Source organism: Ursus americanus, chromosome 11 (genome assembly GCF_024610735.1).
Source record: "Ursus americanus isolate L20-20 chromosome 11, mUrsAme1.1.p, whole genome shotgun sequence".
Classification (NCBI taxonomy): domain Eukaryota; kingdom Metazoa; phylum Chordata; class Mammalia; order Carnivora; family Ursidae; genus Ursus; species Ursus americanus.
Window position 1 is genome coordinate 63,512,403 of NC_142137.1, and position 26,337 is coordinate 63,538,739.

Here is a 26,337-nt window from a genome sequence, read left to right on the forward strand (position 1 = left end):
GTCACTCAGTGAGATAAAGTAACATATTCAAACTCACACAGCTAGAAAGTTATAAAACCAAAATTCACAAAATGATTCAAGCCCAAGGCCAGGGCTTATTACATTGTGTTTGTCTTTCACACGAAGTAAGCTTAAACTGGTTCTATGTGTCCTCAAGAGACTAATGCCAGGCAGATTTCAGCTCAATGTGTGTGAATTGATAAACTAGTTCACATGAGAATACGTGGCAAGGTATTTTTACTAGTCCTTAGGAGATCTCTATGAACTTTTATTGCTGAAATTATACCCTTTGGTGTAAAAGGATAAAAATAATACTGAACATTGGCAAAGTAACCTATGATTAATGGAGTTTACCTATGAGTTATCTGTTTTCAAGATAATGGTAAAATAATACTGGAATTAAATGTTTTTTGCAAGCTCCCTAACCCACTCCTCTCCCTGTTCCCCAAGAGTGTTGCTTTCTACAACGAATTGGGGATACCTAACACCAATGCTTATTTTTAGAAGATATAAACATACACAAATACACACATAGAGTTACAAGATTTACTTCAGAATTAGTGTTAATTTGCCAAAAAACAAACAAATAAACAACAACAAACACATCTTACCCACAGTTGATTTACAAATTTATCTCTAAAATAGAAGTATTTGGGGTCTTGGAAGTTAGATATCAAATTTTAAAATGTATCAATATTCCTCAACCTTGTGTGGGCCACTCCAGTTCCTATGTTTATGAAATTCCTCCTGGAATCTCTACACTAGAAAACAGACTGAAATAATGCAAATGTTTGATTTTGACAACTTTCTCCTGAGAAGCACATGTCCATGTAGGAAGTCTGGCAATGAAAGGGATAATAAATAATTCTAAACGGATCTTTGAGATTTAAGATGTGGAGGATCACCATTATACTTCTTTGGCTTTCCTGGATGCCACAACCCCCTGATTGCTGTAACAAGTTCTTGTGCCTAGTCGCCACCAGGATAGAAATCAGATGTAACTAGAACTTCTACTTTAAGAGAAATTAGGGGAATATGGAGTGAAAGGAATAGGTTTCCTACACAAAAGTTTGTTTCTCACTTCTTTTTCAGAGAAAGGACCACTTTTGCTTCAGACAGGTTTGAAGGGTTGAAATCTCATTTAGTGATGTAAAAAACACGGTTACTTTTGTGTGGACTTGCAGGACGGAGGCAAGAAAGACTAAAGAAAAGGAGTTTGTGTACCCTGTCCCGAATGATTTCAGCAGACTGGAGGGCTGGAGGAGCGTTGGGGTGTAAGGATTGTCCGGGTTGCACCAGGCCAATGTCTTTCCTTTCATATTATACAGAGAAAACGGAGCTGGGAAAATAGACTGATGTCAGCCCCCTTTCTTATGCTTTAGTGCTGCCGAGAACTAACTCTGTCTCCCCCGCCCCTTCCTTCCAACTCCCTTCCCCTTTCTGCCCCTCCTTAGATGTGTTTGCACGGACGAGTGCCGAATGGGGAGACAGACCAACTCGTTGCATCGCTTTGCGCAAAATCCACCCCTTCTCTCTCCTCCCTCCCCTCCAGCCTCCGGATCCCGCATAGCCCTCGCTCCCCTCCCCACAGCGGTGTGGGGCTGAGGATGTGTCTCTACTACTAAGGCGGAAGGGGTCTACAAGCAGTGGATAATGTCAGATGCCCAGCTCTCCCCTTCTACCTGACGCTCCTCTCTGGCTGCACCAGGGTTGGTCTCTGTAAGAAAAAGCAGGAACTGTGGCAGCGGCGAGAGGAAGCGGCTGAGACGCGTGGAACCTGAAAAAGTCTGGGTGCTCGGGGTTACCTCATAGCTAGGTCCCAGCCAGCCGTCAGCACCATGGACAGCAGCACCGTCCATACCAACGCCAGCAATTGCACTGATCCCTATACGCACTCTTCAAGTTGCTCCCCAGCACCTAGCCCCGGTTCCTGGGTCAACTTCTCCCACCTAGATGGCAACCTGTCCGACCCATGCGGTCCGAACCGCACCGAGCTGGGCGGGAGCGACAGCTCGTGCCCTCCGACCGGCAGTCCTTCCATGATCACGGCCATCACCATCATGGCCCTCTACTCCATCGTGTGCGTGGTGGGTCTCTTCGGAAACTTCCTGGTCATGTATGTCATTGTCAGGTAAGGAAGGCGCCAGGGCTCCGACGGAGACTTCAGCAGCTAATAGGGGTATAAAGGGACACCTGACCCTCCCAGGCAGTGTTTGGCGGGAGGATGAGAGAAGGGAGGTAAACAAGGGAGAATAAGGGGGCGACAGTGAATAGAGTGGTTATTGTGAGTGCAAAAATCCACTTTTCTATTTTCCCCCTCCACTGTTAAAGAAAGAATCAAAAATTTCAGAAACAGAGAAGTTGCCTTGGTAGAAGATGTAAAGATCTGGGAGGAAAAAAAAAGATATGCTCTGTCTTAGAGCTCACTTACACTGAGCCAAGAGGGCTCTTGGGCACAGAATCCCACAGTCCCTTCCACAGGAGCTGTGGAAACAGTAATTTGTGAATAATGGAAGAGGAATTCTAGTTAGGTTTCCTGATGAGGGGGCCAATGTCCTTCTCAGTTCTTTTCAGACATGAACCTTGGCAACTTTCCTATCCCTGCTGGTTTCCCTGTACTTTGCTGCACCACAGCCACCCCCCCCCCCAATTTCTTGTCACACTTGTCCTTACCCCACCGTTCCTTCCATCCTGAGGCCACACTCAGTGAGAAAGTTTTTCTGGTGTCTCTCTACAGTAAATAGTGTTGCTTTGTAGTAACAAACGTGACATTTGTGTTGCCTAGACCATTTTGCAGTTGGCAGCTGCCAGATCTGCTAGGGGAGTCACAAACTGAATTGGGAACAGGTAGTGTGATTCAGGAGAAATGCAGGGCATGACTGTTTTCCAAATCCTCTGAAAGTGGGAACCAAATAGAAGTGACCAAAAGTAGCATTAATTCTGGGTTATAAACTAGTATACAGTAAGTTACAGTGGTTGCTCTGGGAGGAAAAAGTGTCTTTATCAGTGAAATTATTTCAAAAGTGTTTGTGGCCCATTTTCTGTATACCTAGTGCTCCACATTTACTTGGCAAAGAGTGTGCAAGCTTTCAATATTAATTGACATTAATGTAGACTGTGTTAGTATTGGTGTGCATATTCAAGTCCTACATGCTAATAATGGAATGCTATATACTCATTTTTGTTAAAGTAGATAAATATTTTAACACTTCAAAATGGTTTCTAATTTGGGATTTTCTTCCTACTAGAGGTTATATGTATGTAGTGGACATGGCATTTTCATACTTAGTTACAATATTTACTTCATCTACTCAGCAAGTACTGCAGGTTTTCATGGAGTTCCTTAATCATTTAACAATCATTTTTCCTATTATGCTTTCATGATCAAGGTATGTGAGTTGCTTGTAATCAATTATTTCTTGTATGTCTGATTTCCTTAATTAATGATTGTTAAAGAATAAAACTAATTTCTCTAATATTTTGATGAGGAATAAGACAAGTAGTGTCTCTGAGAAAAGAGCACCATCTATTGAGAAGAAGGCTAACAACAGAAGGGAAAATGCAGGAAGGAAATCAATGGAAGAATTTATTTTTTAAAACATTTACTGCGTATAATCTAATACAAAGGCTCATATCAAAGATAAAAACCGAGTCTCACTTATAGTTATGATAATAAAAATCATAATTAAAGGCCTGCCTTATGAAGAGAAAATACGTTTCTCATTTGTCCTAAGAAAATTCATAGAATCATAAGCTGATAAGGCTAGAAGGGAATCTAGGGTTTATCTATGCCAGATGCATAAACTGAGGCACAGAAAATACTAATGATTTCTTCAAGGACAGATAGTTCATTAGTTCAATAACACTGTATTAGTTCAATATAGTATCTATCTTAGCCAATATAATTTTCTTGTTATTGGAGTGGCAAATCATGATTTGAGTTAACTCAACTAAAATATTGACAGAGTAGATTTAATTAGCAGTAATAATGTGGAAATAATAAAATACCCCAAATTTATGTCTGGAATCCTGGAGAATAAATGATGAAGAGAAATTACCGAAGTGTCTAGAAATCCTGCTGTCTGAAACATAATCCTTTATTCCCTTTTATTGCTTCTTTTGGTGTTTTCCTTCCTTATTTTTCTCCCCTCTAGCTTATTCTTTTCTACAAAGAGAGAGCCAATAAAGCTTAGCAACTGGCTGTGAAATAAGAAGATTTGTATTATTTCAGTGTTTAAGAGAATGCTGGTTCATTGAGTTTATTTTAAAGGCATTACCTCTGACCTCTTGATGACTTGGAGGATAGTGACATTGTATCTTAGTGAGAACATGATACTATGCTTTACTTCTCTGTACTGAAAGTTTGAACAAAATGCAGTATGATTTGAAAGGTCACCCCAAACATCCACCTATCGCAAGTTGGGTGTTTAATTCCATAGTCAGGTAAACCTCTGGGAATATGACTGCAAAACAGAAAAATGGACAGTTTAGTGACCAATGAATTGATGAAGAAAGCATTTGGGGATTGAAAAAAATATGTTTATTTAGCTTAGAATATTTAACTGGACTGTCTCCAGGCAGTGGTGTTTTCACTACAAATGATAGTTCAGAGATATTATTGCCCCTGTTAAAAAGATGACTATAATGTTACATCCATTAAATTATTGAGATGAAATTCTCACTTCCTGCTATTATTTAAAATTCAACCAATGCTTTTGAATGGTCAAGTGCAGTTAATGGTCAAGTTACAGTCTTCTACTCAGATTAAGGTGATATTAGAACATACATCAAATGAATTATGAGTCTTAGATGACTATAGCAACCAAAACAACAACAAAAGTAACTGGTAATACAGATGCCATGATGAATACTTCTCTGCTCTGTGTCTCAACTGCATCATCATCATGCCTTCATCAATAACATTATTAAACAGTATAACTTAAGTAGGAATCTTATGCAGTGCTATTCTGAGGATCATAAGAGAGGAAAAGAGATACCATCGTATGATCTAAAGATTTAAAATCTAGATGTTAAATGATAAAAATGTTATAACTATTCACCACATGCAAACTTTTTTGGTTTTAAAGAAAAAATTACTTGCAAGATAATAATATAAAAATTACCACTGATTCTAAAGAATTAGAGATAAAATATTATAAAATGTAGCGATTATTTAAAATGTGATGATACTTTATTATTGTCAAAAATGTTTTCTAGGGCCACCTGACTGGCTCAGTCAGTGGAGCACACATCTCTTAATCTGGGGGTTGCGAGTTCAAGCCCCAGGTTAAATGTAGAGGTTACTTAAAAATCAAATCTTTAAAAGAAAAAGAACGTATTTTTTTTTAAATTAACCAAAATAGTACACAAAGTTATAGCCACCAAGAATGTTTAACTTTCTGAGAACACTTGACCCAAGTATAGAATTAACCATAAATATAAAAACTGATATTGTCCCACGTGGATTTATTTTGTGAGATTTTTTTTTCAAAAAGATTTGTCCATATAATCATGTAATGGCCTATGCACACACTGTTTTAAAAAAGTAGAGGGTTGGAAACTGTTAGATCTTTATGAGCTGTATAAACCATCCTTCCCACTAAATTTCCAATGAAGAGTGCCAAATGATATTGCCTTCATTTTTCAGATTATTTCTTAATTCAACTAGATGAATTCTCAATATGACTAGTTATTAGAGCAGAGCATTTAAATATATGCAAGATTTTATTATCATTTTTCTTTCACTAAAAAGTATTTCTCATTTTAAAACACTTGTTCTATACACTAAATATTTGATTCAGGTTTAAACTACAAAGTGATCAGTCATGCCTGATTGGAACAGAAGTACAAGCTTTTTTACTTCATATGTAAGTTGCTGGGGAAATAAGGAATAACAATATTTCATCTAAGGTTATATATGTTGTATTTACAAATACAACATATATAAATACATATATAAATACAATATATATTACTTCTACAAATACATATATACATATGAATTAATTTCAATGCATATGTCCCTGAATGTGATCATTAGTAATTTTTATAAAATAAAAAAGAGTTATTTATTTAGAAAGCTCAAATACTAATAAAGCTCACTTTGTTTTTTTAAAACTATAAAATACCCAGTTAAACAATGGATTTAAAGGGGAAATAATCCTACTAAATAAAAGCTGTCCTTGACATAATGGTTTACATGAAAACATAAGAATTTAATTATATTCCTTTCACTTAACATTGGAGAGCTTCTAGTATCATCTATTACAATTTCAACTTTAACTGCTATTTCCCATACAGGTGTTAATTCTATCAGAACAGTCTTCTTCAGAGTGTCCCAAAAGCAAAAGTTGTTTTTCATTTCCTCTATTGTAAGCTGTGTCTGTCATTTGCATAGCGTTATCACTGAGTTTTTTTCCTTCTCTCCGCTCTTTCTTGAAAGAATGAGCTATCTTATATTTTATAAAATACTTCCAACATAAAGAAATGTATATAGAGTAATAGGAGATTCTTCACCTTTAAAAATTATATATAATTATAATAATTATATATACTTCAAGTAATATATATTATATATTATACGTAATATCCATTATTTATATACATTATATAATATATACATAATTATATACATAATATAACATATATACATAATATATACAATTTAATATATATACAAAATGTATTACATAATAATACATGATTATATAGACATAATGTTGTGTAATTTATAAATTATATTACAAAAAATAATATATATATATATAAGAAGCTTCCTGTTATTTTATAATTGGCTACAGCATGTTGGCACAGTAAAATCCAACTAATAAACAGGGCTTTACATATTCATAGAATATAAGTTTTTCTTAATAATTAAAATTTCTTAAGAAAAATTTGAATAAGTAACCCAAATAAGAACAATGAAGAGAGTTCATGAGTGAAGATTTTTCTTTTATTTGTTTTCCTGCCTCAGGATTCAGGAAACTATTTATTTTAGTACATTTTTTGCTTTATGGACAGGGAGTAGACAACAGTCTTGTATAGCGTTCAGATTACTTCTTGAGCTCAAGGTGATGGTGGCAGTAGGTTCTCTGATATGTAAAAGAAATAAAGCCTCCTGTGCCGTCTAACAAATTATCAGAAGACAAAAACTACCACTCCCTTCTCCACTGATTCCAAGTTGTATAGTAACTATAAGAGTTCTTATAATAACTAGGCTCAAGAAAATTTCAGGATCCTCAAAGTGAACTGAAACTACAGGTACAAGAAATGTCATATACAAGAAACATCATATAATGAGTTTGTTCTAGCATCTCCTTTCCCTTAACCATCTGTTCCTGCTTCAGGCCACTTTCTTTCTTTCCCCACCAATTCTTCAGGCTGAGGGTCCTTGAACCAAGATAGACATTTAGAATGGAAAGGTCACTTGGAAAAAAATTTTTGCTTTAGCTCAGAACCCCAAGTGTCAATTGTGGCTCAACTTCAAATTGTTCTATGTCTCATTCTCCTCATCTGTAAAATGTGAGAATTAAACTAAAAATCTTGGAGTCCCTTCCAGTACTAAGAATTCCTATGGCAACTTCAAGGACTATTTCTCCATAATTTTTGTAGCTATACTATTTAGAGAAAAAAGTAATGATTGACCAAATCAAATAACCTTGGTTTCAATTCCATCTCACCCCCTTGAATTCTATATAAGCTCAAATGGATTCTGTCAGAGAGAAAAAGCCGAGCTGCAAGTTTTGCGGTGGTCAGTTAATACAATGAGCCAAACTGAAAACAACAGTCAAGACTTTATTCACTTATTGTGAAAGTATAAGCAAGGCCTGAGACAGGAAAAAGGTGTCAGCTCCCCAGTGTTCCATTTTTCCCCACAGAAAAGCACCAGGTGACATGTATGAGTATAGATGTGGCAGAGGGGGAAAGAGCATTGTCATCTTGCTGTACAGGGAGCCCCAAACAAACATGTTTTATGGACCTGGGGGCCAGGGAGAGGGAGAGAAGAAGGACTAGGAATAGGAAAGTATGAAGTCAAAGAGGAGAGGAGTTTCTTCAAGAACTCCTGATATGGAGGTCACAACTGAAACACCCGGAAATAGCCTTGTGAAGAGCTCCTCAATAAGGAGGCTCCAAATGGAGGCTGTTGGACTAGCAATACTTAGACATCTAAGAGCATGGTTGTTGAGGTGGAGGAGAGGCATGAGTCCTAGATCACAACTCCCTCCAGATTATGTACCGAGTCTGTTGTGAGGAGGGTAGCTTCTCCCCATGACCCCGCCAGGTAAACCTTTGTAATTGCCTATGGTTAAGCCTCAAAGATCACACATAGGATTTTGCCTGAACTCAGACCTCTCAGATTCAGCTTAAACCCTGACACCTCTCTCCTCTCCTCACTTATATTCCCCTCTCTTCTCTGTCTTTCTCTCTCTCCCCCTCTAACACCCTCTATCTCCCTTTTCCCCTCCCTCTTTCTCATTCTCTTTTTAATTCATGTAAAGATTGCTTTAATATTTGCTTTCAGAAATTAATTATATTCTAGATGTTGCATTCTAAAGTACGGTGGATAGGGCTTTGACACATGATGGAAACCTGGATGGGTTTGAATGAGAGAGACATTATTCTGTTCTGGATATAAGCTTCTGCCCAGGCAAGAATATTGTCAAGTACTGTTGTATGTTTTTTATTAATTCAATCATGTGTTATCTTATTAGTTACATATAAGTAGATGTCTTAAAGTGATTCAAATGGCAATCACACTAAAAATTATTCTTTATAATTTAAATTAATGTATAAATAAATTACACCGGGGGCACCTAAGTGACCCAGTCAGTTAAATGTCCAACTCTTGGTTTGGGTTCAGGTCATGATCTCAGGGTCATCGGATCCAGCCCCGCATCAGGCTCCTTGCTAAGTGTGGAGTCTGCTTGAGATTCCCTCTCCCTCTCCTTCTGCCCCTCCCACTGATGTGCTCTCTCGCCCTCTCTAAAATAAATAAATAAATCTTATTAAAAATAAATAAATTAAACTAACCTGACACATTCACTGACTCCAAATACACTACCTATTAATTTTTTCTATAGGTTTTTCTTTACTTTTTCTATTTTCCCCTATCATCTACTTTTTTCTAATAAAATGCTTCTTATTCTTTAAGTCTCAACTTAAATCCATGTCTCTTTGCAGCCTACCCCATAGTATTTCTACAACCAAGTTCCCTGCAGCTTAACCCATGATAAAGGCTCTGACTGAAAAATCTGGGCATTTTATTTATTTGTGGTTCTGTTTAAAGGCATCTAGTTAATGTATATTGTTGATTCATTAGCATTGAATGTATGGTCAACAGTATTATGACTAATGCCTGCATGAAGCTAATCTAAGATACCTACTTTCTCCACTAAACACATCACTACCATCTTGTACTTAGAAACACCTGACAGCCTTCAGCCCTCTGTTTGAGGTCCATTTTTAAACACTGAGATCACCAACAAAAAACACAAAAATGCTAAAATGTGTCTCTAAATAAGGGGGTTCCCCTTTCTCCACATCCTCGCCAACATCTGTCATTTCCTGACTTGTTAATTTTAGTCATTCTGACTGGTGTGAGATGGTATCTCATTGTGGTTTCGATTTGTATTTCCCTGATGCCAAGTGATGTTTAGCATTTTTTCACATCTCCGTTGGCCATTTGTATGTCTTTTTTGAAGAAATGTCTGTTTATGTTTTCTGCCCATTTCACAACTGGATTATTTGTTCTTCAGGTCTTGAGTTTGATAAGTTCTTTATAGATTTTGGATACTAGCCCTTTATCTGATAAGACATTTGCAAATATTTCTCCCATTCAGTAGGTTGTCTTTTGGTTTTGTCAACTGTTTCCTTTGCTGTGCAAAAGCTTGTTATCTTGATGAAGTCCCAACAGTTCATTTTTGCTTTTGATTCCCTTGCCTTTGAAGACGTGTTACACTGCTAGTGGGAATGCACATTGGTAGAGTCACTCTGGAAAACAGTATGGAGGTTCTTCAAAAAGTAAAAAAAAGAGCTATCCTATGACCCAGCGATTGCACTGCTAGGCATTTAGCCAAAGGATACAGACGTAATGATCTGAAGGGGCACCTGCACCCCAATGTTTATAGAAGCAATGTCCACAATAGCTATGGAAAGAGCCCAGATGTCCATTGACGATGAATGGATAAAGATGTCTTATATATACAATGGAATATTATTCAGCCATCAAAAAGGATGAAATCTTAACATTTGCAATGACATGGATGGAACTAGAGGATATTATGCTAAGTGAAATAAGTCAATCAGAGAAAGATAATTGTCATACGATTTCATGCATATGTGGAATTTAAGAAACAAAACAAATGATCACAGGGGAAGGGAGGGGAAAATAAAATAAGAAAATCAGAGTGGGAGAAAAACCATGAGACTTTTTATAGGAAACAAACTGAGGGTTGCTGAGGGGAGGTGGGGGGGATGGGGCAACTGGGTGATGGGCATTAAGGTGGACATGTGATGTAATGATAACTGGGTGTTATATGCAACTGACGAATCACTGAACTCTACCTCTGAAAGTAATAATACACTATATGTTAATTAATTCCATTTAAATTTTAAAAAATAATTTTAAAAAATGTGTCACTATATAGGCCTCATAAAGGAGACGTTTATAGTCTGAGAGCTGAAATGGGAAGGCAAAGTGTTGCTTTGACCTCAGCTGAGAACTTGCCCATCAGAGCAACCCAAAATTTTTTGTCACTCTGTACAGATCTGCAAATGACCACAAAGCTCATAAGTATAGATTTTTAGGGTTAAAATAAAGTTTAGCATGCAAGGTTGTTTGCAAATACAGAATCCATTAATAATGAGGATTGACTGCATATGCAAATGTTTTCCAAGGAGGTATTTTAAAAACATGGCTGAAGAAAAATCAGAAAGTATGTTCCATATTAAATATAAATACAATCTCATAACATGAAGGCAAGTTTTATGTTTTTATTATCATTTATCATAATCAAAGGGAATAGCTTGAAAACAAAATGGATTCCCATATGAATCAACCATCATTCTGTCACTAGATACCTAGGTTGGCACAACTAATTTAAAAATATACATGATGCATAAGGGTCCCTTTTCTCTGTAACCATGCCAGCATTTGTTATTTCTTGACTTTTTTGATAATGGTCATCCTAACAGGTATGAAGTGGTATCTCATTGTGGTTTTAATTTGCATTTCCCTAATGACTAATTATATTGAACATTTTTCCATGTACCTGTTGGCGCATTTGTATATATTCTTTGGAAAAATGTCTATTCAGGTCCTGCACCCATTTTTTAATCAGGTTATTTGTTTTCTTGTTATTGAGTTATACGAGTTCTCTTATATACTTTGACTATTAACATTTTATCATATATGTGGCTTGCAAATACTTTTCCCACTCCATAGGTCATCTTTTCACTTTGTTGATGGTTTATTTGTTGCGCAGAAGGTTTCTTAGTTTGATGTGGTCCCATTTGTTTATTTTTGATTTTGTTGCCTGTGCTTTTTGTGTCATATCCAAAAAATCATTACCAAGACCAATGTCAAGGAAACTTGTTCCTATGTTGTCTTCTAGGTGTTTCATGGTTCTGGTCTTACATACAAGTCTTAAGTCTATTTTGAGTTAATTTTTGAGAGTGGTGTAAGATATGGGTCCAGTCTCATTCTTTTACAAGTCAACATACAATTATTACAGCACCATTTATTGAAGAGACCGTCTTTTCACCATTGACTATTCTTGGCTCCTTTGTCAAATATTAGTTGACCATATATGTTTGGGTTTATTTCTGGGCTCTTGATTCTGTTTTATTGGTCTATTTGTCTGTTTTTATGCCAGCTCCATACTGTTTTGATGATGATGGCTTTATAATATAGCTTGAAATCAGGAAATGTGATATCGCCTGTTTTGTTCTTTCTCAAGATTCCTTTGGCTATTCAGGGTCTTTTGTGGTGTCATACAAATTTTAGAAGTGTTTTTTGTACATCTATAAAAATGCCTTTGGGATCTTGATAGGGACTGCATTGAATTTATAGATGGCTTTTGGTAATATTGACATTTTAACAATATTAATACATCCAATCCATGAATATGGGGTACCTTTCCATTTGTTTGTGTCCTCTGATTTCTTTCATCAATATCTTGTAGTTTTCAGAGTACAGAGACCTTTTATCTCCTTAGTTAAATTTATTCCTAAGAATTTTATTGTTTTAGATGCAATCATATATGGAATTGTTTTCTTAATTTCTCTTTCTGATTGTTTGTTATTCATGTATAGAAGTGCAGCAGATTTCTGTATATTGATACTGTATCATGCAACTTTACTGAATTCAGTTATTAATTCTAACGGTTTTTTGGTGGAGCTTTTAGGGTTTTATATATTTAGTGTCATGTCATCTGCAAATAGTGACAGTTTTACTTCTTCCTTTCCAATTTGGATTTTTTAAATTTCTTTTTTGTTGCCTAATTGCTGTGGCTAGGACTTCCAATACTATGTTGAATAAAATGACAAGAATGGGCACCCTTTTCTTAATACTTATCTTAGAGAAACCTTTCAGTTTTTCACTATTGAGTATTATGTTAGCTTTGGGCTTATCATTTATGGCCTTTATTATATTGAGGTACATTCTCTCTATATCCACTTTGTTGAGAGTTTTTATCATAAATGGATGTTGAAATTTGTCAGGTGTTTTTTCTGCATCTATTGAAATGGTCACATGATTTTTATCCTTCGTTTTTGTTAATGTGGTGTGTGTATCACACTGATTATTTGCAGATGTTGAACAATTTCTGCATTCCTAAAATAGATCCCCCTTGATCATGGTGCACGATCCTTTTAAAGTGTTGTTAAATTCAGCTTGCTAATAATTTGTTGAGAATTTTTGCATATGTTCATCAGGAATATTGGCCTGCAATTTTCTTTTTCTATGATTTTATTGTCTGGTTTTGGTATCAGGGTAATGCTGGTCTCATAAAATAAGTTTGGAAGCATTCCCTTCTCTTCAGTTTTTTGGAAAAGAAGGATAAGTATTAAATATTCTTTGAATGTTTGGTAGAATTCGCCAGTGAAGACTTTGGTCTGGACTTTTGTTTGTTGGGAGATTTTGATTAATGGTTTGATCTCCTTGCTAGTAATCACTCTGTTCAGATTTTCTATTTCATCATTAGTCAGTTTTGGTAGGCTGCATGTTTTTAGGAATTCATCTATTTCTTCTAGGTTGTGGAATGTATTGGCTAAAATTATTCAGAGTCCTCTTTTATGGGGCAAGTCTCTCCCCCATGTGTTCTGTTTTTAATACTATATTTTTCATCTTTTATTTTGCATATCCCTTAATTAATTATTATAGTAATAGTTAATTTTACTACTTTTTTCTATTAACTTTCATGTTAGCATTGTAAGTGGTTAATCCACTACCTTTACTATATATTTGCATTTACCAGTGAGATTTTTACTTTCATATGTTTTCTTGTTACTAATTAGTGCATTTTCTTTTCAGCTTAAAAAAATATCTTTGACATTTCTTGCAAGGTCAGTCTAGTGTTGATAAACTCCTTTAGTTTTTGTTTATCTGGAAAACTCTTTATATCTCCTTCAGTTCTGAATGATACCCTTGCTGGGTAGAATATTCTTGGTTGGAAGCTTTTTCTCATCAGCACTTTGAATATATCATGCCACTCTCTTCTGGACTGCAAGGTTTCTACTGAAAAATTAACTGATAGTCTTATGGGGGTTCCCTTGTATGTAACAAGTTGTTTTTCCCTTGAAGCTGTTATATCTCTTTGTATTTAATGTTTGCCCTTATAATTATAATGTGTCTTAGTGTGATCTCTTTGGGTTCATCTTATTTGAAACTCTCTTTGCTTCCTGGACCTCAGTGTCTATTTCCTTCACGAGAGAACTGTTCAGCCACTATTTCTTTAAAAAGCTTTTCTACCTCTTTCTCTCTCTTCTCCATCTGGGACCTCTGTATGCAGATATTATTTATCTTGATATTGTCCCATGGGTCCTTTAAACTATTTTCACTTTGTTTAATTCTGTTTTCTTTCATTCCTCTGATTGGGTGATCTTCCAGGTTGCTGATCCATTCTTCTTTTTCATCTAGTCTGCTGTTGCACTGCTTCAGTTTATTTTTCAATTCAGCAATAGTATTCTTCAGCTCTATGACTTTTGTTTGGTACCTTGTTATGTTTTCTATCTCTTTGTTTAAGTTTTCACTGTGTTCATCCATTCTTCTCCTGAGTTCAATGAACATTTTTATGACCATTACTTTGAACTTTTTATCAGGTAGATAATCTATCTTTATTTCATTAAGGTATTTTTCTAAGATTTTGTCTTATGGTTTCATTTGGAACATATTCTTCTGTGTCCTCATTTTGCTCAATTCTGTTTCTACTTATTAGATGAATAAATGCTGCCTTCCAGTCTTGAAACAGTGGCCTTGTATAGGGGATGAACCTTATCATTCAACTTTGCCCTAGGTTTTGGTTATTTCTCAGACCTCTTTGATTATCTAAGTAGTCTGATTTGTTTTTGATCTGTCCCAGTTGTTGACATTGTGCCAAGTCTGTCAGTGTTCCAAAGGGATGGATCTCAGACAGTGCCTAATTTCAGGTTAATGGATCATCAGATCAGACAGCAACTTTAAAGATATACATATATATCTATATATAGATAGATAGAGATAGATTTAGATAGATATAGAGATATAGATAGATTTAGATAGATATAGATATATAGATAGATTTAGATAGATACAGATATATCTATATCTATCTAAATCTATCTATATCTCTATATCTCTATCTATATCTCTATATCTCTATCTGTCTATATCTATCTATATCTATATCTATATATCTATATATCTATATATCTATATATCTATATATATCTATATATCTATATATCTATATATATCTATATCTATATATATCTATCTATATATCTATATATATCTATATATATCTATCTATATCTATATCTATATCTATATCTATATATACATATATCTTTTGAGTCTGTGATCATAAATCCTATTGACTTCTAGACCAGGAGATCTGGAGGTGTCCGTCAGCAACATTTTTGAAAAATGTGGCTTTAGTCATGTGTATAAACTTATTTCTGGAATGCATCAATGAGCTGTGGTAAAGCCAAGGGAGGGCTCTAATATGGTATCTCCCTGCCCACACTCCCTGGGAACACCTCTATAGCATATGGACGTATGACAAATCTGAAGCCTGCCCCTGAGGCTGAAGCTCCAGGACAAAAAAGTAGGCTTTTTTCTCATGGAGACTGAGGATATGTGTCAGTCTGCTGTTCACGCATTACCTTAGAGATGGTAGCCTGTCAAGGACTGTCTCTCTGATTATTTTAGACCCATAAGGCACAGAAACACAATCCTTGCTGGCCACCAGAGCCAGGCACTCAAGGGGCCTTCCCTATGTGGGTTGTGCATACCCATCATCTGTGGAGCAGCAGGCTGTGGTTGTGACACATGGGGACTGGGGCAGGGCAGCCCACCGCCAAGGTGCAATGTGAGGTACTTGACTGCCCAGCTGTGGTGCATGAGGGCAGGACACTCAACAACTATGGCTGTGGTGTGAGGGGATGGGGCACTGCCCCTGGAGCTAACGGGCCAGAAGGCAGGTGTGATAAATGGTACCCACAAGCCCCAGCACCAATAAGGCAGAAGGTGAATGCAAAAGCGGCACCTGCCAGCACTTCCATACCCAGACAGAGTCCCAGAATGTTCTTGCCTGTGGAAGGTGCTTTAAGGTTAATTAACAAGTCTTCTCATATGGTTTAGTCGCCTTTCAGATTATTGCTTTTGTACTGGGTCCCCGTGTGAGTGGATCTGTGCTGAGCCCTTTTAGAGTGGATTTTCTGTCCCTATACCCTATGGTTTAAGCAAGCCCTGGTCGCTTTTAAGGCCAAACTCTTTCAGAGCTAATCTGTCTGGTGCAGTTCCCAAGGGTGGAGGTGCCTGATATGGGACAAAAACCCCTCACTCCTGAGGGACAAGCTCTGTATTATGAAATCCCTCCTTGGGGTGCCTGGGTGGCTCAGTCAGTTAAGTGACTGCCTTAAGCTCAGGTCATGATCCCAGGGTGCTGGGATGGAGTGCCACATTGGGCTTCCTGCTCAGCAGGGAGTCTGCTTCTCCCTCTTCCTCTGTCCGCCCCTCCCTCTGCTTGTGTGCTCACACATTCTCTGACAAAATAAATAAATAAAATATTTTTTAAAAAAAGAAAAGAAAAAAAAAGAAATCTCTCCACATGTGGGGTTGGGGTTTCTTGCAAGACCATGTCTGCCTCTCCTACCCATCTTGATGTGACCTTTTTAACTTTTGTCATGAAGACACTGTTCAGCTAGCTTCCAGGTCCTTTTCAGAAGGAATTGCCCCATATATAGCTGTGGGTTTGTTGTGTTTGTGAGAGAAGGTGAGTTCAAGATCCTCCTATGCCACTATCTTGAGCTCTTCTCCCCCCAGATAATCGGCAATATTCATTACCACCTTTAGCCAGTGATTAGGGAATAAGTGCTTAGAAAATAGCATTGCTGAAAAGTTTCCCTCAATTGGACATGCTTTATGGTTATCTTAAATCGGTGCAATTTTCTAGGCTTTCTCACAGTATTTTCATCTTCAACTATTTGAAGCTTTCAGGAAAAATTGAAACTGTCATCTGCAAATTCATATTAACTTCTTAGCAAATACAAAATCTGCCCTCAAAGACACCTATGCCTGCACAGCAGCCACTCTGCACCCACCTCCATGCACCCAGATGGTGACTGGCAGCTTCATTTCATTCAACCTCTCATTATGCCCTTTCAAGCACAAAAGCTCATTGCTTGGATTTTTTTTTTTCTTTCCAATTTATGTAACTTGCTCATTTAAAAAAAAAATCTTTTTCTGCAGTTCTCAAAGTTTGCTTTGAGAAATATTATCCCTTGTGTTTTAGTATTCAGACTGGCTAGCTGGATTAAAAGGAGAACCAGTTAGGCCGACGCATTCTGTGGTGTTTGTAATCCCGTAGTTTCTTGTCCATGGTTTTACTCATTGATTTTCTAAGGATTCACTGAAATCTCTTTTCTGCCTGGCTCCGCCTCTTTAACTCAGTCTCTATCTGTCTCCAAATGGCTGCTACTTTGAAGAGTTGTGCTCAGAGAAAACTTTCTGGCATGTACAGGAATTCTTTAGCTCATCCAGATAGCCACTGGGTATAAGTTTGCAAGGGGAGCAAAGTTGAGGAGAGATTTAACTGGGTGATAGACAGTCCAGCTAAGCAATTCTGTAGATCCCAGAATCACATACGTGAGAATTAGATCTATATTCTATCAAGGAACCCAGAGAGGTTAAAATAAATAATAAAATTTTAGTTTCATTCCAATTAGCTCTTGGAACATCAGAACTATTGAATAAATCCTTGCAATATGCTCAGACACATAGAAAGAGACCTCCCAGATCATGCATTCCAGTGGTGCTCAATCTTGGTTTGCACATCAGAATCACCTGGTAAGTCTTAAAAAAAAAAAAAATGGAAGCCCATCTCCAACCAAGTTTAAGGTTAATTAAATCAGAATTTCTGGGGGCAGTTTTGGACATAGGCAGGAAGGCCTTTTAATGTTCAGCCGAGATTAAGAGGCACAAACACCATTCATTTTATGGATGAGAAAACTGAAGCTTGTTTGTCAAGGTTTAAGAGGTTTATACATATGTCTTCTCTGAACTTTAAGAAGCTGTTTATAGAGTAAGTAGTAAATTAAATTACTTCTCAGAAAAGCTAAAGCTCAGGATGTTTCCAAAATTTCCCAAAAATTGACCAATTGGCTCTCTTCATAATAGGCATATGGTGGAGTGGACAGAGTGCTGAACCTGGAACGAGAAGAACTGTGTTTGAATCCCTGCCTCTTGCTAGTTAACATTGTCACTCAATCTCCCTAAATCTCATTAGTTAATCTTTACTAAAGAAATAATAACCATAATCAATCTCACATGGATTTTAGGTCCAAATTACACGAGATATATGAAAGTGATATATGAATAACAAAACTCCTTGCTTTTATAATTTGCTCCCCTCCTACTGTGAATTCATCTTCCTTCCCACTAGGCTCACACCATGAGCATGTGGGATCTGAACACTCAGCCAGTGCTTTGTTTTCTCATAAGTCAAATATATTACCCATTATAATATTTTGAAATACAGTTTATTGTTTTGGAATCACAATTTCTGCAGACGCAAAGCAGGGCATTGCATGGGTGTCACTATTGTCATTCTTCCCTTCATTCGAGTCAACTTCTTCCCAACACTGGATCATTCCAAGATCATCTTGTTGACCACCATGATGATTCTAAGAGAATTCTAAAAACAGAGAAGTGCAGTTTACTTGGTTCCTTATTGATAAGCCTTTTTATACATATAAAATACATATAAAAATTTGCAAACCAATTGTTTTAGGGAGCAAATAGCTATTTGTTACTTAAATGTTTCACATTTAAATTGATATTACAGTCAAAGCATCTAAAGCAGAATTTAAGTCAAAATGCTGATTGCATGTGATGAAACTCCTTTTTAGCCATCAGCGTTGTTTATTTGAATTAGAAGAAATAACTTATAATAACGGTGTTCTCAAACACTAGCTTTGGAAATGTAGGCATTTAAAATTCCATCTCTGGGAAGAGAGTCCTAGCTTTTTTTATGAGTCTGACTCACTAATCACAGTAAAATTGGTCAAAAAGGTGGAGCTCTTCATGATGGATGCAGTAATGATGATACAGTGAGTCTGTGTGTCTGTCTATTCCTAACACCTACCTAATAGATTTTTTCAGAACTTGCAAAGCCATGTCTGTAAATGTCCTAAGGGTAATGAATTGTATAAATAAGCAACCACGCTGTAGAAAAATAACATCCATGGAACTTAGTGTCCCTGAGAATTAAGACTATTCCAAGTATAAAAACTGTGGGGAACAAGGAGATCAATGAAAGGGAAGGCCTTCTGAGCATTTTTCCACTGAAACAGTGGGTTCAGTGCCAATGAGAGATTGAGCATTTTGAGGGGGAGTATTAAATGTTAATTAAAAAATGCTGCCAGCAGTATAACCTGAACATCAGAACCTGATTGTGCCTGCCAAGAACAAGGGAAATTACTATAGACATTATAATTTCATACTTATCCAGCCCCCATTGCCTATGAAAAGGCAACCACATGAGTTGAATAAAATTAAGTATGAATGTGCTTCTGATGATGCTGGTGAACCAAGGCCACCCAAATAAGAGGTCCTGTTAAAATCAGGCAGCATAAATTGAGATCCCACAGTCTTTCCTTCTAAAACAAAAGAAAGCTTATTTAACTTCTTTGTAAAATAAATAAAACATATATCTAAATAAAAAATATTATACCTTACAATTTTAAAGGACCCTAATTTTTTCATTATATTGACTAATTTGAATTTCATAAATTTTTTGTGACCATAGACAGGGAAAAAAATTGTTAACTGGACTAATACTAAAGAGGATGAAAGTGAGGCTCATGGGTTTATTTGCTACGCTTGTTGGATACTAACCACGTACAAAGCACTCTCCCAGGGACTCTAGATATATCAGTGAGAAAATTGATATAGTCCTCTCTGTCCCTAAAAGTACAGTCTAGTGGAGAAGAAAATCAAACCATTTCATCAGTTGATAAATGCCAAGGATAGAACTATAACCACTAACCTATATTTTTCAACCACACTATCAGGCAAACACTATTCCCAAGCTTTTTAACAATCAGTTAGTATAGTTCTTTCTCTATTACCAAGCCCAGCAATGGGTTAACTCCTGATTTAAGTGTTTATTCACTTTTCCAAAATTTTTAAAGGCATTATTTATGTCTCAGAGACAAGATAAAGAAAAGTGAGTGGACAGGTCCCTGGTTAATTTAAGAAAACAATGAAAGAGAATCCTATCAGCCATAACTTACAAGTATTTCTCAAAGCAGTTATTGTAAACATTTTACAAATAATACAGATATTGCAATGGAATAGTAGAGTCCTAAATGAATAGGATACAGAGGAAGAAAAACCCCAAGAATCATTGCTTTAGGAGATTCATTACAGTCACTGTACTGTAACCCTGACCAGTCTTCTGAATACCTTGTAACATGAACACAGGCAGCAGAAAGCTCAACCTGGAAGTCAGACAGCAAATTTCTATTATCTAAAATTACTATCCTTTTGGTGGAATTTAGGATATAAGTTTAAAAGGAAAAATTGATGCCATCCTTTGAAAAGGATTATTTCTCTGAACAAAGGAGATACTTCCTGCATAAAAATAAATATGTCACATTTCCATGAAAGACATTACTACATGAATCAATGCCACAACACATATATTAAAACACATGAACCACACCAATGATCATTTCCACAAGAGCATTATTTTCTCAACAATTTAGAAACTCAAAATAATCCATGAACATATGAATTAACATGTCATCTACACACCCTTGCTTTAATTGCCTTTTAAAATATATTTTATATAAAATTATATGGCTTCTGCTCCACCAAAAAGTTTAATTCTAGTACAGTGATAGATACCATGCTTTGGTGTAACTGAGATGTTTTGTTCAACAGTTGTTTGAAGTTAAGCTGATATGTAAAACATACTGATCAGCACTCTAGCTAACATACATGAGGTCAGGCATTTAATGAACCAAAATATTCTGGGGAGAGATAATTGGTCAAAGATTATAGCTGTGTTTTTTAGAATAATCATAGGTCAGGATGCAACCTTAGCATACATGAGAAACATGCTACAAATACTGTTGGTACAAGCAAAATAAAAATAACACTTTTATGAACATTTACCAGTGTCTTGTTGGAGAATAGTATCGGCCTCAATAAACTTGAAACCCACCAGAAACATATCCATCCTTGTAGCTAACATTTGTTGAAAGTTACTACACATTAGATTCCATATTAGCAATCCTTAAATACACCATTCTTTAAAAATTGTCATCATTACATGAACCACCTAAAAAAGGTGTTAATTATATTCCGAGTTTTACAGAAGAGAAAAATAGAACTCAGAAAACATAAGTAAGAAGCCCAAGTTTGTCCAGTTACTAAAGGATAGAACTAAGATTTGAATCAAGATATACGTGACCCTGAAATTTAACTTTCAAAACTGTTATGTTTAATTCCATCAAGGCAAGATTTTCAAGCCAGTTATGGAGGCTTCATCAGGGCTGATTAGATTTTTATCTTATCTTCTACATCATACCTCCAAGAACATTCCTTAACTGACAACCTGTTCATGATTTTCCCTTTGTTGCTAGGCTGTGCCCCCACTGACATGGAAATGAAGCAAAGAGAAAACTCGTGTCCTTACAGGGTCTAAATCCGGAGTTTCTCCTTAATATTGGACTGTGACACTTTGAAGTGGACGTATGCCTTTGGACCAACTGGATCTGTCTAATTGGGTCTACCTTTCAGCTGAAAGGTAGACTGATTAGTTCTAATTAATAGAAACCATTATTTGTGAAACTTTCAATTACAAAAATTCAGTTGTGATCCATAGCTACTGTCTAATTTGGACAGATCCCCAATAGCATGTTTTTATGCTGTGACAAATGGATGCCAATAATTCATATCAACACACTGATCAGGGGAGAGTTTGTATGCCAGACTCAGTGCTGACAGCTATAGATCAAGTTTGGCTTTTGAATCTGTTATCTAGCCAAACACCATGCCATTTTTATATTTCTATTTACATCAGTGATCCCTTCGTACATTTCTGGAAAGAGGAAATTTCCAATTTGGAAAATGTAAGCTTCTTGAGGATTTGACTGTATATTTTTTTCACTCTTTTATCCTGAAGCCAAAAGAGTAAGAAATGGTCATAGGACATAGGGTTGCTGAAATATTTCAGTATATTGAATTGATTACACTGTTATATTAATGCTAGATTAATTTTAACCCTCTGAGTTTAAGTGCCCCCTATCTGGTTTGTGAAAATAATAACTTTTGTATTATCACTTCTCTGAGAGTTAATGATTGAAATAAACTTAGAATTCCTAAAATTAAAATTCTATTCTAAAATTCTATTGTTTAATTTAGAAGCAAATATATATCCCAGGGTTGTTTTCCACATTCAAGTAGAGAACCCAAGTCCGTAGAGTCTGCGTTTTCCTTCTTCCAACTCACTGTCCCAAGGAGTCCAAATGGGATAAGGGCCGTAAGGAGATATTAGTGAATGAGAAAAACTGAATCTGGAAGAATTAATTCTAAAAGAATCTGAGAAGAATTTCTGCAAGGAAAGATAGGCCTTTATTCAGGAGTCACCTAATTAAATATTCAAAGAAAAGCATCCTATTTCATGCCTTTATCTTCCTGGTGAGCAAAACATCAGATGGACAGGCTAGAGGCAAGCTAGCTGGAATTACTCCAGATAAAAGTAGCAAGGCATCTTGGTGTTACTTCAGACAGCCTAAATAGAGTCAATAGAAATCTTCCCTTCTCACTTGTGGCTCTTACCTGTGACACTTTTTTTTTTCTTCTCAAATGGCTTATGGGGCCATTTATGAAAAATATGGAAACCTAGCCTTTTCAACTCCTATGCCAAATTCTTTCCATACATTCTACTCCAGTTCATTCCACATGCCATGCCTTGAAAACAGATTGGGTAGAGACTGTGGACTCTGGGAAACAAACTGAGGGCTTCAGAGGGGAGAAGGGTGGAGGATTGGGATAGGCTGGTGATGGGTATTAAGGAGGGCACATATTGCATGGTGCACTGGGTGTTATACGCAAGTAATGAGTCACAGAATATTGCATCAAAAACTGGGGATGTACTCTATGGTGACTAATATAACAAAATAAAAATTATTTAAAAAAAGAAAAAAAGAAAACAGATTGGGTAATATGAAATATCCCAAGAGATTATGAGTAAATGGAATTCTGCTTCTTGCATAAACATGATAGACCAAAAACTGACAAACATTAGGAGAATTACCAGTGGTGAGATGTTTCTCCCCCTGAAAAGCCAATGGACTACACCTCTCCAGGAGAAGAAAGATGAGGTGACAATACCCATAATAACAAGGGAAAATGAGAGTGGGGTTCTTCCCCAGAAAATGGAAAGAAATAAATTATAAGATAACGTATGGCTAAGAAATCCAGATTCATCTTACTGATGAATCCACACAATGGACTAACCATTTCACAGACATTTAAAAATATGAAGCTTAGGTCAAGAAAAAGAAGTCCTAGTTCACACAGCAGAAAATAAACTGGCAATAAAATTTTGATAATTACTATCAGTAAAGTGAATAGTAAAATTTGCCAATTTAAATGTATTTAACAGCATTTCTGGAAAACAGATACATGATAGAATAATTGGAAGAACAAGATTTACTTTTATTTCTAGAAAACAGATAGTAGATTGGCTTATTTGGGGCCATCCCTCTACTACTCTCTTCCTACCACCATCAGATACACAATCCTCCACAGCATGGACTAGGCATATGACTCCAAGAAGCAAATTTGATATTTTCATGGATATTCCCAGGTAATAAAACATATTTTGAATAATTGCAGCTTTCCTGACACTAAATGAAGGTTAGGTTCTCCTCTCAACATTGCCACGTCACCCCTACCTTGCCATAATATCTAACATACTATTTTGAAATCAATCAGTTCTCATCTCTTACCAGACTAAGGATCCCTTCAAAGCAGGAGGGTCATGTCTCAGTTGATAACCATTGCTTACCACAAAACCATTGCTTACCACAAAAATTAAAAGGTGTTAAATAAATGTATGTTTGACTTAGTATTGACACTTAGAGGATTTTATGGTAAAAAAAAGTAATTATGAAAATATAGTAAGAACAATATGATCCTTTCAATAGCTGCAGAAAAGGCATTTGACAAAGTACAGCATCCATTCTTGATAAAAAGCCTCAACAAAGTAGGGACAGAGGGAACATACCTCAATATCATAAAAGACATATATGAAAAACATACAGCTAATATCATTCTCAATGGGGAAAAACTGAGCTCTATGGTCAAGAAAAAGACAGGGATGCCCATTCTCACCATTTTTATTTAACATAGTACTGGAAGTCCTAGCCTCAGCAATCAGACAACACAAATAAATAAAAGGCATCCAAATCAGCAAGGAAGAAGTAAAACTTCAACTATTCACCGATGACATGGTACTCTATGTTGAAAACTCAAAGGACTCCATCAAAAAATTGCTAGAACTGATACATGAATTCAGTAAAATAGCAGGATACAAAACCAATGTACAGAAATCTGTGGCATTTCTATACAGCAATAATGAAGCAGCAGAAAGAGATATCAAGGAATCAGTCCCATGTAAAATTGCACCAAAAACCATAAGATACCTAGGAATAAACCTAACCAAAGACGTAAAAGATCTGTACTCTGAAAACTATAGAACACTTATGAAAGAAGTCGAAGAGGACACAAAGAAATGGAAAGGCATTCCATGCTCATGAACTGGAAGAACAAGTATTGTTAAAATGTCTATACTACCCAAAGCAATCTACACACTTAATGCAATCCTTATCAAAATACCAAAGCATTTTTCACAAAGCTAAAACAAACAATTCTAAAATTTGTATGGAACCACAAAAGACCTCAAATAGCCAAAGAAATCTTGGAGGAGGGGGAAAGCAAAGCTGAAGGCATCACAATTCCAGACTTCAAGTTACATTACAAAGCTGTAGTGATCAAAACCTTATGGTACTGGGACAGAAACAGACAGATAGATCAGTGGAACAGAATAGAAAACCCAATATGGTCAACTACTCATTGACAAAGCAGGAAAGAATATTTAATGAAAAAAAGACTGTTTCTCCAACAAACGGTGTTGAAAAAACTGAACAGCAACATATGAAAGAATGGAACGGGCTGACTTTCTAATACCATACACAACAATAAATTCAAAATGGATAAAAGACCTAAATGTTAGACAGGAAACCATCAAAATCCTAGAGGAGAACACAGGCAGTAACCTCTTCGACATTGGCTATAGCAACTTCTTACTAGATATGAGACTGGAAGCAAGGAAAACAAAAGCAAAAATAAACTGTTGGGATTTCGTCAAGATAAAAAGCCTCAGCACAGTGAAGGAGACAATCAACAAAACTAAAAGGCAAGCTTCAGAATGGGAGAAGATATTTGCAAATGATATATCTGATAAAAGGTTAGTATACAAAAGCCATAAAGAACTGATCATACTTAACACCCAAAAACCAAATAATCCAGTGAAGAAATGGGCAGAAGACATTAAAAGACATTTTTCCAAAGAAGACATACAGATAGCTAACAGACATATGAAAAAATGCTCAACATCACTCATCATCAGGGACATACAAATCAAAACTACAATGAGATAGCACCTCACACCTGTCAGAATGGCTAAAATGAACAACAGACGTTGGCTAGGATGCAGAGAAAGGGGAACCCTCTTGCAGTGTTGGTGAGAATGCAAACTGGTGCAGCCACTGTAGAAAACAGTATGGAGGTTCCTCGAAAAGTTAAAAATAGAATTACCCTACTATCCAGCAATTGCACTACTAAGTATTTACCCAAAGGATACAAGAAAAAAGAGACACATGCACCCCAATGTTTATAGCAGCATTATCAACAATAACCAATTACGGAAAGAGCTCAAATGTCCATCTACTGTTGAGTGAATAAAGAAGATGTGGGATACACACACACACACACACACACACACACAAAATGGAGCATTATTTAGCCATCGAAAAGAATGAAATCTTGCCACTTGCAATGAATGACATAGATAGAACTAAAGTGTATTATGCCAAGCAAAATAAGTCAGTCAGAGAAAGGCAAATACTATATGACTTCACTCGTATGTGGAATTTAAGAAATGAAACTGATGAACATAGAGGAAGGGAAAAAAAGAGGCAAACCATAAAATAGACTCTTGACTATAGAGAACGAACTGAAGCTTGCTGGAGGGGAGGTAGGTGGAGGATTGGTTAAATGGGTGTTGGGTATTAAAGAGGTCTGTTGTTGTAATGAGCACTGAGTGTTGTATGTAAGTGATGAATCTCAAAATTCTACTTCTGAAACTAATATTACACTATATGTTAACAAACTGGAATTTAAATAAAAGCTTGAAATAAAAAAATACATATAACATACAAAAATAAATAAATAAATAATATTTTTGTAAAAAAAATATAAATGTTTCTTATGAAAATTAAAGACATGCCTATAATTCTTCGGATGTTCTATTTCATAACAAAAGGTCCCCTATAGTTTTT

General features: G+C 36.1%; 1 protein-coding gene across 1 annotated transcript in view; it reads left to right on the forward strand.

The window, feature by feature from the left end:
* Nucleotides 1-1,454: 1,454 nt before the first annotated feature.
* The window catches only part of OPRM1 (opioid receptor mu 1), a 47,366-nt gene continuing 22,483 nt past the window's right edge, over nt 1,455-26,337 (forward strand). The window contains exons 1-2 of the mRNA XM_045805387.2: nt 1,455-1,594; nt 1,696-2,131. Of these exons, the coding sequence (XP_045661343.2) occupies nt 1,839-2,131 (293 nt within the window). The 5' untranslated portion in view covers nt 1,455-1,594; nt 1,696-1,838. The remainder of the gene's footprint in view (nt 1,595-1,695; nt 2,132-26,337) is intronic.